The 13,516-nt window shown below is 41.5% G+C and overlaps 1 protein-coding gene across 1 annotated transcript in view; it reads left to right on the top strand.

The window, feature by feature from the left end:
* CDH12 (cadherin 12) overlaps positions 1 to 13,516 on the top strand; it is a 1,535,982-nt gene that overhangs the window by 1,229,023 nt on the left and 293,443 nt on the right. The window contains exon 6 of the mRNA XM_069730603.1: positions 5,596 to 5,890. Coding sequence (XP_069586704.1) covers positions 5,596 to 5,890 — 295 coding nt within the window. The remainder of the gene's footprint in view (positions 1 to 5,595; positions 5,891 to 13,516) is intronic.

The following is a 13,516-nucleotide window of genomic DNA, read 5'->3' as shown; positions in this document are numbered from 1 at the left end:
CGATGTGTTCCGCCAACCCTAACAATGGCTGTGTGGAACACGTGTGAGCTTGCCCAGCTTCACAGCCACCACCAGGGTACGCCCATTATTAAACATAACCATGCCTGGTTGAAGGTTCAGCAGAGAAAACCACAGATCTGTCTAGTCTCTAATTCCTTTAAGTATCTCTGCCACGGTGTGCTCCTCAGCGTCTTGAGCACATATGCCATGCCAGGGTGTGACTCAGCCCCAGCCTACACAATGTTCACCCAGTGTGCCGTCAGGGAAATGTAGCTTTCCTGTGTGAAAATCACAGATTGCACTGGGGGATTTCAAATGAAATGTCATAAAAAATGAAGTACGCAAAAAATAAAATAATGCCATTAGACTGCATAGTGAGGAAATGATAGCGACTCTTTAATTAAAGTATATTAGATTATGACATTGAATAGACATAAATTTAGGAATAAAATAAATATTAGTCTCAGACCACCCTGTTAGGTTGAATAGGTTGAAAAAAAAAATAAGTCCTTCAAGTTTTATTTCTTTTTCTTTTTACTCAAAAACAGGAAAAATTTCAAGGTTTCAAGAATTTCCCATTCAGACATTAATATGTAGAATATTCATTTTACTTTATGACTTTGATTTCAAAATCTAGTTTGTTTAAGTGGTAAAAGTAAGCAATATCGAAAAAAGGAAATCTCTGTTTTCAAGATATTTTATTTAGAGCAACATAATAATTTACAATAAAATGTAATTTATGACCAATGTTAACACATACACCAAAAGAAAAAGGCACAAAAAGGAAAGTCTGTGTGATCAGTCTGTCTCCCAAGTACATTTTGTTTTTGGCGTACAAAACAGCCATGATCAAACAAATGTCAGAAAATATTCTTTTTCCCTTTGGTCATGCTTACAGAAACACAGATAAAGGATCCCTTCTAAAGTTGACTTACCACTGAGCTCTGCATATTCATTTTTCCTAAGTAAATAGCTTACTTAAACAGAGTCAGAAACAAAAATTGTTGTTAGATTATTAGATTGCTAGATTAGAAATTTGAAAGAAAAAAAAATTCTGCCATTTCCGAGACCCCTAGCGTCTCCATTTTTCATGATCGGAGGCTGGATGAGGGCTCATTTTTTGTGCCTTTCATTTATACCATTATGCCGTTATTGCATTTTATTGCAATCTTGCAGCGGCCAAAAAACAATTATTTTGGAGATTGTAATTTTTTTATCATTACGCTATTTACCGATCGGATTAATTTTCTTTATATTTTTGATAGATCGGACATTTCTGAACGCAAGGAGGTCGAACATATATTTTATTATTATTATTGTTTTATTTTGAATGGGACAAAACACGTTTGTGCTTTTTAATTTTTTAAAAAAATATTTTTAAATCCTTTGTTTTTACTTTATACTGCCTTCCATATTCCACTTGAAGTTGCTATTGTCTGATTGCCTGTGCTACACATAGCATGGCTTTAGCCCTGCTATATACAGCATAAATCACAATCTCCTATGAACGCTGGCCAATTGCAAGTGTTCATGGGACATTTAAAATGGCAGGCATGGGAGTCTTCTACAGACCCCCAGCTATCATGAAAGCATATCAACGCCCTACAATCATGTGACAGAGGCGCTGATGGCCGTGTCTTGTGACCTGGTGTGTGTTAAATACCACTGCCAGAGATTGAAGCCGCAGTTAACTTATTAACAGATTTAAGATCCATTTGCGGCTGTTAGATCAGATCAGCTGTCATTTGCTGGGAAAGATATGGGCTAAGCATCGGAGCACGTATCAAATGCCGTGAGATGACCTTGGTTGTACCACACGTCCAAGGTTGTTAAGGGTTTAAAGGGTTGCCAAATCCTTTCAAATGAGTTAAAAGTTATACGAAAAAGCTCTGTCATGTGACTTTAATTTCTTTTGGCTGATTTAATTTAAGTAACTAAATATGTGACAGTTTGTATGTTAATTATATTTTTCAATGCAATAAAAGTGTGAAGAATCTGCAGATGAAATCGTGGGATTAGCAAATTACATGTTTTATATTAATTTGTTCTGCAAATGAGTTTCTAACACATACATATGCTAATGTGATTGTTGCCGTTACAGACAGAGCTTTTCATTGCAAAAGAAAAGCAGTGGAAATATTTTTAGGCTTTCACTCTTCTCAGAAACCTAGTTTAATCAAATTATTTCTTAAATTTTAACCGTTATCATGAACATTAAAAAAATGGAAACGATAAAAGCGAATTGTGTGGTGGTAAACAAGTATACTCTGTTTCAAACTATGTGTGATGTTTAAAAGAAAAAAAATAATAATTTGCCTTATTGACAAAAGACATTGAATTGGCCATTTTATCAATTGGCTTATACCAACCACTGCCCTTATAGTGTTTGTTGATCGATTTTGTAACATTTTGACCCCATGATTAATGCAAGCCATAGGACAAGGAACTCTATTTGTGCAAAGAAATCGCGAGAGAGACTTTCACACTTCCAGCTACAACTGAGCCTACCAGATAACTCTTTATAATTTCAGATACATTTTTCCAAATAGTACAAAAACATCACGATGACAACAGTTTCGGAATGAGCGTTCAGCATTGTGATATCTTTCTTGTGTGTTAGCTTAACCTGTTTAAGACCAGACAATTTTTTTTTTTAAAGAGCTCCAAAAAAAATTTCACGTTCAGATATCCAAATATTTTTTTTCTCTTCTTTTCATGATACATAATATTAATCTAATTTATATAGTTCCAACATATTTACATCTTAGAAGGGGACTTGCACACACAATAAAAGATATTACAGAATACCAATAACCACATAAATGAGCAGATAACAACAGGTGTGAGGACCCTGCTCCTAAGATTACAATCTATGAGGAATCAGGAGATATATGAAAGGTGGATGGCAACAATTGCTTTCATTCTATGGTCCAGCCATCAATGGAATAAATAGGGTGGTCTTGCAATGCTCCATGAGCAGGTAGTCAACCAGTATGTGTAAAACTACATACAGGGCTATTAAAAATCCCTTCATGATGGAGTCCTTTTTTTCGTTTTTGCATTTCTGTTTTTTGCTTCCCTTCTTCCCAGAGCCATAACTTTTTATTTTTCAATCAATATGGCCACGTGAGGGCTTGTTTATTGTGGGATGAGTTGTACTTTTCAAAGACACCATTGGTTTTATCATAATGTGTACTCGAAAACAGGAAAAAATTGCAAGTGCGGTGAAATTGCAAAAAAATTATAATTCCACAACTGTTTTTTTTTTTTTTGATGTTCGCCAAATGCTAAGTCTGACCTGCCATGATTCTCCAGGTCATTGCGAGTTCATAGACACTAAACATGTTTAGGTTCTTTTTTATTTAAGTGGTGAAAAAAAATCCAAAGTTTGTTAAAATAAATTGTGTCATTTTCTGACACCCGTAGCATCTCCATTTTTTGTGATTTGGGGCTGGGTGAGAGCTTATTTTTTGCATGCCAAGCTGATCTTTTTAATTATATCATTTTGGTTTGTATAGGATCTTTTGATCGGCCGTTATTGCATTTTAATGCAATTTTGCGGCTACCAAAAACAGTAATTCTGGGGTTTTTACTTTTTTTTCCGCTATGCCGTTTACCAATAAGATTAATTCCTTTTATAGCTTGATAGATCGGGCGATTTTGAACACAGCAATACCAAATATGTGTATGTTTGATTTTTTTTTTGAATGGGGCAAAACTTTTATATATATTTTTATTTTTACTATATTTTTAAAAACTTTTTTTTTTACTTTTGGCATGTTTTAATATTCTCCATGGGTGACAAGTAGATGTCACAACCTGATCGGCTGTGCTACATAGAGACGATGATCAGATCGCCTCTTTGTAGTAGAATTGCTCACTTGCTATAAGTGCCGACCACTGAGTGGCGCTCATAGCAATCATGCAGTGACAACCATAGATGACCAGGAGACCTCTGGTTGTGATGCCAACAAAGTAGTGACCCACAATCACATGATGGGGACACCGGTGGGTGGATTTCAGGCCCGATGGCCAAAAGGGAGAGCATTTGCCAGCATTTGATAGCGGCATTTAAGGGGTTTAATAGCCGCGGGTGGATCATGATTCCATACTTGGCTATTCTGAGCAAATGTCTGCTGTTCAAAACTGCTGACATGTGCTGGTAAAAATATGGGCTCACCGCCGGACCTCACATCAAAAGGTAGGGAGTCTGACGTTGGCGTAAAATTTACGCCTGACGCTGGAAAGGGGTTAAATGTTGCTGATTTCTGAACAGGCCACTCTTTGGCTGTGAATTGCCATGGCAAACATCAAGACCACAGAATCATGATCTTAGGGAACTGATGGTGTTAAAGAGGAAGCCCCCACACTGTTAACCTTTTATATGATGTAGTCACTATTGACAGCAACATCTAAGGAGTTAAACAGATATGGACGGTGCCAACAGTGATCGTGGCTGATGCAGCAAGTTGTCCGCTATAGTGTACAGCCGACAGCTGCTGGATTGTCACCTGTATGGGGATGCTGTTCCCTTATATCTCAGGTCAGTAAACAGACGTATTAGCGGTCATTAGGGGGTTAATACATTGTTTTATTGCTGATTTTCATATAACTGGGGCTGTTAAATTATCCCCAGTTACAGTGGAAATTCCGATCTCTGCCTGCATAGCAGGGTTGACTGGGTCTCTTAGGCTACTTTCACACTAGCGTCGGAATCTCCCCGTCGCAATGCGTCGGGCAGAGATTCCGATGCTAGCATTTGACGCACTGCACAACGGGTGCAGCAGATGCATTTCTCCGGCGCATCCGCTGCCCCATTCTGAGGTGCGGGGAGGTGGGGGCGGAGTTCCGGCCCCGCATGCGCGGTCGGAAAAAGCGGTCCGTCAGGAGCAAAAAATGTTACATGTAACGTTTTTTGCTCCCAGCGGTCCGCCACAACACGGCGCAACCGTCGCACGACGGTTGTGACGTGTGGCAAAGCGTCGCAATGCGTCGCCAATGTCAATCTATGGGGCAAAAACGCATCCTGCAAACAACTTTGCAGGATGCGTTTTTTGCCATAAACGACGCATTGCGACGTATTGTAAAAAACGCCAGTGTGAAAGTAGCCTTAAGGCCAAGCAGCCCATGCTCTCTACATGCAGTTAGCATTCAAGCGATTAGTATAGTGATAGAGTCTATACGTTGGAGTCCTGACAGTGTTTCCTAAACTGTATACACAAATCGCTCTATGTTTTCATCAATTAAAAAGGTACACATGATAATATACCAACTCTATCTTCTTTGTGGGAAGTCCAGCTTCATCTGACAATTAGATCCCCCCCCTGCAATAGCTGCAGTATTGTGCAAGCAGCTTTTCTGTGTTTAGGAGTTTTAGAAGAGTGGACCAAAAAGTTCTGGGTGGAACAAAACTGGTTAAGAAAGCCTACATATGCATATCTTATCCTAGAACGTCATCTAACCTAGATAACTTGCAAATGCTATAATCAATTTATACCATGGATAAGCAAATCACAATGTATAAGCAATTCACTGTTAATGATGATTATAAAATACTCAAGTTATTAAATATGTTGTATCCTTTGTGTTTTATAGCTTCATTCTGACTTGGACAAAGGTATAGGATCAGTGAAATATACCCTCTTAGGTGATGGAGCTGGAACAATTTTCACAATTGATGATACTACAGGTGATATACACGCTATTAGAAGTCTGGATAGAGAAGAAAAACCATTCTATACATTACGTGCCCAAGCTGTGGATATAGTTACAGGAAAACCAGTGGAGCCAGAATCTGAATTCATTGTCAAAGTTCAGGACATTAATGATAACGAACCAAAGTTTTTGGATGGCCCTTATGTTGCCAGCGTTCCTGAAATGTCTCCAGTTGGTGAGTAAAATATTGCTGTTTGTTCGGCATTAAGCTTTATTACATTAAATATTATTACAATAAAATGATATTTCAGAACTATTGGACCATAAATTTTCAATTTTGCACATATTTTTCAAAATGTATTTAAATGGACTTTGGACTTTAAAAAAATATTATTACATAAAGAATAAACCTATATTTTTTATCTTATGGTAGCAGAACCATTGAGGACAGACATTGCAGTGGTTAAGTGTGCATAAACTTAAGCAGAGACCATAGATGGCTAGAGTCTGTAAGAAATTTTTTTTCATCTGCTTCATAGGGTTTTTCCTTTCATCTGTGTCAACCTTTTAGGATATGGGATGATCTGGATGGATTTGTGTTGTCTTTTACCTTTTAAACCATGAAGGACAACCATAGATGCAGAGGTTAACCCCTTCACGACTGGAGATGTTTTCAGTTTTGCGTTTTCGTTTTTTGCTCCCCTCCTTCCCAGAGCCACAGCTTTTTTTATTTTTCCATTAATATGGCCATGTGAAGGCTTGTCTTTTGCAGGTATCAGTTGTACTTTTGAACGACATCATTTTTTTTAAACATATCTTGCATTGGAAAACGGGTAAATTCCAAGTGCGGTGAAGTAACTAAAAAAGTGCAATTGAACAGATGTTTTTTGTTTTTCTTTTTTACTATGTTCAGTAAATGCTAAAACTTACCTGCCATTATAAATCTCCAGGTCATTATGAGTTTATAGACACCAAACATGTATAGGTGATTTTTTTATCCAAGTGGTGAAAAAAAGCCTAACCTTTGTAAAAAAAAAAAATTGTGCTATTTTCCGATACCCATAGCATCTCCAATTTTTATGATCTCGGGTTGGGTGAGAGCTTATTTTTTTGTGCGCAGAGTTATTGTTTTTAATAATACCGTTTTGGTGCAGATACATTCTTCTGATAGCCCATTATTGCTTTTTAATGCAATGTTACAGCAACCCAAAAAACGTTTTGAATTTTTTTTCAGTATAGCGATCTGGTTAGTTCTATTGTTTTATTGATAGATCTGGTGACTCTGAATGTGGCTGTTCCAAATATCTATTTTTTTTTTTCAATTGGAAGAAAGGGGGATGATTTGAGATGTTATTTTTTTTATTTTTAAAAACATTTTTTTTTATTTTTGGCATGCTTCAATAGTCTCCATGGGAGACTAGAAGCTGCCTCAACCCGATCGGCTCTTGAACATAGAGGCAATGAGCAGATCGCCTGTATGTAGCAGAATACCTTACGTGCTAGGAGCGCTGACCACCGGGCAGTGCTCATAGCAATCCCGCAGTGATTAACCATAGAGATCTCCAGGAAACCTCTGGTTGTTATGCCAACCCATCGATGACCTGCAATCACCTGACAGGAGTCACCAATGGGTATATTTCCGGAAGTGCATGTTAAATGTCAGGGTTTGACAGCAGCATTTAATGGGCTAATAGACACAGGAGGATCGCGATTCCACCCACAGCTGTTCTGGGCACATGTCAGCTGTTCAAAACAGCTGACATGTGTTGGGAAAGGTGTGGGATCACGGCCAGAGCCCACATCACAGGGAGGGAGTCCAATATTGGCGCACTGTTACTCCGATGTCGGAAAAGGGTTGAGTTAGTCAGGGAGTAAGTGGGGTAGTATAAGTTATTTTATACTATTTCCTCTTCTGTTTGATTTTAAACATTTGAAAAATGGAAGAATAAAGAGGTTGTCCTCTACTCAGACAACCCCTTCTTAATCACTAGGTTTCCTCCGAATAACATATTAACACGTATACTTATCTCCAGTGCTGGCACTGATTCAGTGGGGTCAGAACTGGCTCTCCTGGTGCTTGTTTGTCATTGTCATGTGATCCCTGTGGCAAACCAGCATTCATTTCACTGTCCCTCTTTCAAACAAAGTAAAAGTATCTGGAGGAACTGAGATGCATCTGCTCCCTCTGTTCCTCTAAATGTCTGATTTGTTTGACAGAGGGGATAGTGAAGCAGTTGCTGATTGGCTGCAGGGATCACTGGTATGTTAAGTGAGCCCTTGGAAAGTCAGTGCTGACACTGCTGGAATGGTGCCAGCATCGGATATGGCTATAAGTGTTATTATTTCACTTGGTGGAATGTTATGGCTGGCAATCAGGCAACACAGCGTGCAGTAATCAGCGCACATACAGAGATCTGGCAATAACCAAAAACAATAGGACGAGCTCTGAGACGTGGAATCTCTGTAGACTGCAGTACCTGATCTATCCTCACACAACTGGAAGCAGCAGTGGATTGCGCCTATCAACTACCTATGCAACTCGGCACTGCCTGAGGAGCTGACTGGCCTGAAGATAGAAATACAAGCCTGACTTACCTCAGAGAAATACCCCAAAGGAATAGGCAGCCCCCCACATATAATGACTGTTAGCAAGATGAAAAGACAAACGTAGGAATGAAATAGATTCAGCAAAGTGAGGCCCGATATTCTAGACAGAGCGAGGATAGCAAAGAGAACTATGCAGTCTACAAAAAACCCTAAAACGAAAACCACGCAAAGGGGCAAAAAGACCCACCGTGCCGAACTAACAGCACGGCGGTGCACCCCTTTGCTTCTCAGAGCTTCCAGCAAAAGAAAATAACAAGCTGGACAGAAAATACAGAAAACAAACTAGAAGCACTTATCTAGCAGAGCAGCAGGCCCAAGGAAAGATGCAGTAGCTCAGATCCAACACTGGAACATTGACAAGGAGCAAGGAAGACAGACTCAGGTGGAGCTAAATAGCAAGGCAGCCAACGAGCTCACCAAAACACCTGAGGGAGGAAGCCCAGAGACTGCAATACCACTTGTGACCACAGAAGTGAACTCAGCCACAGAATTCACAACAGTACCCCCCCCTTGAGGAGGGGTCACCGAACCCTCACCAGAACCCCCAGGCCGACCAGGATGAGCCACATGAAAGGCACGAACAAGATCTGGGGCATGGACATCAGAGGCAAAAACCCAGGAATTATCTTCCTGAGCATAACCCTTCCATTTGACCAGATACTGGAGTTTCCGTCTAGAGACACGAGAATCCAAAATCTTCTCCACAATATACTCCAATTCCCCCTCCACCAAAACAGGGGCAGGAGGCTCCACAGATGGAACCATAGGTGCCACGTATCTCCTCAACAACGACCTATGGAATACATTATGTATGGAAAAGGAGTCTGGGAGGGTCAGACGAAAAGACACCGGATTGAGAATCTCAGAAATCCTATACGGACCAATAAAACGAGGTTTAAATTTAGGAGAGGAAACCTTCATAGGTATATGACGAGAAGATAACCAAACCAGATCCCCAACACGAAGTCGGGGTCCCACACGGCGTCTGCGATTAGCGAAAAGCTGAGCCTTCTCCTGGGACAAGGTCAAATTGTCCACTACCTGAGTCCAGATCTGCTGCAACCTGTCCACCACATAATCCACACCAGGACAGTCCGAAGACTCAACCTGTCCTGAAGAGAAACGAGGATGGAACCCAGAATTGCAGAAAAATGGAGAGACCAAGGTAGCCGAGCTGGCCCGATTATTAAGGGCGAACTCAGCCAACGGCAAAAATGACACCCAATCATCCTGGTCAGCGGAAACAAAACATCTCAGATATGTTTCCAAGGTCTGATTGGTTCGTTCGGTCTGGCCATTAGTCTGAGGATGGAAGGCCGAGGAAAAAGATAGGTCAATGCCCAACCTACCACAAAAGGCTCGCCAGAACCTCGAGACAAACTGGGAACCTCTGTCAGAAACAATATTCTCAGGAATGCCATGTAAACGAACCACATGCTGGAAGAACAAAGGCACCAAATCAGAGGAGGAAGGCAATTTAACCAAGGGCACCAGATGGACCATTTTAGAAAAGCGATCACAGACCACCCAAATGACAGACATCTTTTGAGAAACGGGAAGGTCAGAAATAAAATCCATCGAAATATGTGTCCAAGGCCTCTTCGGGACCGGCAAGGGCAAAAGCAACCCACTGGCACGTGAACAGCAGGGCTTAGCCCTAGCACAAATTCCACAGGACTGCACAAAAGCACGCACATCCCGTGACAGAGATGGCCACCAGAAGGATCTAGCAACCAACTCCCTGGTACCAAAGATTCCTGGATGACCGGCCAGCACCGAACAATGAAGTTCAGAGATAACTTTACTAGTCCACCTATCAGGGACGAACAGTTTCTCGGCCGGACAACGATCAGGTTTATTAGCCTGAAATTTCTGCAACACTCTCCGCAAATCAGGGGAGATGGCAGACACAATGACTCCTTCCTTGAGGATACTCGCCGGCTCAGATAACCCCGGAGAGTCGGGCACAAAACTCCTAGACAGAGCATCCGCCTTCACATTTTTAGAGCCCGGAAGGTATGAAATCACAAAATCAAAACGAGCAAAAAATAACAACCAACGGGCCTGTCTAGGATTCAAGCGCTTGGCAGACTCAAGATAAGTAAGGTTCTTATGATCAGTCAAAACCACCACGCGATGCTTAGCACCCTCAAGCCAATGACGCCACTCCTCGAATGCCCACTTCATGGCCAGCAACTCTCGGTTGCCCACATCATAATTACGCTCAGCAGCAGAAAATTTCCTGGAAAAGAAAGCACATGGTTTGAACACTGAGCAACCAGAACCTCTCTGTGACAAAACCGCCCCTGCACCAATCTCAGAAGCATCAACCTCGACCTGGAACGGAAGAGAAACATCAGGTTGACACAACACAGGGGCACAGCAAAAACGACGCTTCAACTCCTGAAAAGCTTCCACGGCAGCAGAAGACCAATTAACCAAATCAGCACCCTTCTTGGTCAAATCGGTCAATGGTCTGGCAATGCTAGAAAAATTACAGATGAAGCGACGATAAAAACTAGCAAAGCCCAGGAATTTCTGCAAACTTTTTAGAGATGTCGGCTGAGTCCAATCCTGGATGGCCTGAACCTTAACCGGATCCATCTCGATAGTAGAAGGGGAAAAGATGAACCCCAAAAATGAAACTTTCTGCACACCGAAGAGACACTTTGATCCCTTCACGAACAAGGAATTAGCACGCAGTACCTGGAAAACCATTCTGACTTGCTTCACATGAGACTCCCAATCATCTGAGAAGATCAAAATGTCATCCAAGTAAACAATCAAGAATTTATCCAGATACTCACGGAAAATGTCATGCATAAAAGACTGAAAAACAGATGGAGCATTGGCAAGTCCGAACGGCATCACCAGATACTCAAAATGACCCTCGGGCGTATTAAATGCCGTTTTCCATTCATCTCCCTGCCTGATTCTCACCAGATTATACGCACCACGAAGATCAATCTTAGTAAACCAACTAGCCCCCTTAATCCGAGCAAACAAGTCAGAAATCAATGGCAAGGGATACTGAAACTTAACAGTGATCTTATTAAGAAGGCGGTAATCAATACACGGTCTTAGCGAACCATCCTTCTTGGCTACAAAAAAGAACCCTGCTCCCAATGGTGACGACGATGGGCGAATATGTCCCTTCTCCAGGGACTCCTTCACATAACTGCGCATAGCGGTGTGTTCAGGTACGGACAAATTAAATAAACGACCCTTAGGGAATTTACTACCAGGAATCAAATCGATAGCACAATCACAATTCCTATGCGGAGGAAGGGCATCAGACTTGGACTCTTCAAATACATCCTGAAAGTCCGACAAGAACTCTGGGATGTCAGAAGGAATGGATGACGAAATAGACAAAAATGGAACATCACCATGTACTCCCTGACAACCCCAGCTGGTTACCGACATAGAGTTCCAATCCAATACTGGATTATGGGTTTGTAGCCATGGCAACCCCAACACGACCACATCATGCAAATTATGCAGTACCAAAAAGCGAATAACTTCCTGATGTGCAGGAGCCATGCACATGGTCAGCTGGGCCCAGTACTGAGGCTTATTCTTGGCCAGAGGTGTAGCATCAATTCCTCTCAACGGAATAGGACACCGCAAAGGCTCCAAGAAAAATCCACAACGTTTAGCATAATCCAAATCCATCAGATTCAGGGCAGCGCCTGAATCCACAAACGCCATGACAGAATATGATGACAAAGAGCACATTAAGGTAATGGACAAAAGGAATTTGGACTGTACAGTACCAATAACGGCAGAGCTATCGAACCGCCTAGTGCGTTTAGGACAATTAGAAATAGCATGAGTAGAATCACCACAATAGAAACACAGTCTGTTCAGACGTCTGTGTTCGTGCCGTTCTACTTTAGTCATAGTCCTGTCGCACTGCATAGGCTCAGGCTTACTCTCAGACAATACCGCCAGATGGTGCACAGATTTACGCTCGCGCAAGCGACGACCGATCTGAATGGCCAAGGACATAGACTCATTCAAACCAGCAGGCATAGGAAATCCCACCATTACATCCTTAAGAGCTTCAGAGAGACCCTTTCTGAACAAAGCCGCTAGTGCAGATTCATTCCACAGAGTGAGTACTGACCATTTTCTAAATTTCTGACAATATACTTCTACATCATCCTGACCCTGGCATAAAGCCAGCAGATTTTTCTCAGCTTGATCCACTGAATTAGGCTCATCGTAAAGCAATCCCAGCGCCTGGAAAAATGCATCAACATTACTCAATGCAGAATCTCCTGGTGCAAGAGAAAACGCCCAGTCCTGTGGGTCGCCGCGCAAAAAAGAAATAATAATCAAAACCTGTTGAATAGGATTACCAGAAGAATGAGGTTTCAAGGCCAAAAATAGCTTACAATTATTTCTGAAGCTCAGGAACTTAGTTCTGTCACCAAAAAACAAATCAGGAATCGGAATTCTTGGTTCTAGCATCGATTTCTGATCAATAGTATCTTGAATCTTTTGTACATTTACAACGAGATTATCCATTGAGGAGCACAGAGCCTGAATATCCATGTCCACAGCTGTGTCCTGAAGCACTCTAATGTCTAGGGGAAAAAAAAGACTGAAGACAGAGCTAAGAAAAAAAAATGATGTCAGGATTTCTTTTTTCCCTCTATTGGAAATCATTGAAGGGCTCCTTGTACTGTTATGGCTGGCAATCAGGCAACACAGCGTGCAGTAATCAGCGCACATACAGAGATCTGGCAATAACCAAAAACAATAGGACGAGCTCTGAGACGTGGAATCTCTGTAGACTGCAGTACCTGATCTATCCTCACACAACTGGAAGCAGCAGTGGATTGCGCCTATCAACTACCTATGCAACTCGGCACTGCCTGAGGAGCTGACTGGCCTGAAGATAGAAATACAAGCCTGACTTACCTCAGAGAAATACCCCAAAGGAATAGGCAGCCCCCCACATATAATGACTGTTAGCAAGATGAAAAGACAAACGTAGGAATGAAATAGATTCAGCAAAGTGAGGCCCGATATTCTAGACAGAGCGAGGATAGCAAAGAGAACTATGCAGTCTACAAAAAACCCTAAAACGAAAACCACGCAAAGGGGCAAAAAGACCCACCGTGCCGAACTAACAGCACGGCGGTGCACCCTTTGCTTCTCAGAGCTTCCAGCAAAAGAAAATAACAAGCTGGACAGAAAATACAGAAAACAAACTAGAAGCACTTATCTAGCAGAGCAGCAGGCC

This window comes from Ranitomeya imitator, chromosome 6 (assembly GCF_032444005.1).
Source record: "Ranitomeya imitator isolate aRanImi1 chromosome 6, aRanImi1.pri, whole genome shotgun sequence".
Taxonomy (NCBI): Eukaryota; Metazoa; Chordata; class Amphibia; order Anura; family Dendrobatidae; genus Ranitomeya; species Ranitomeya imitator.
The sequence above is the reverse complement of the archived record's forward strand: the minus strand, read 5'-3'. Positions and strand labels throughout refer to the sequence as shown.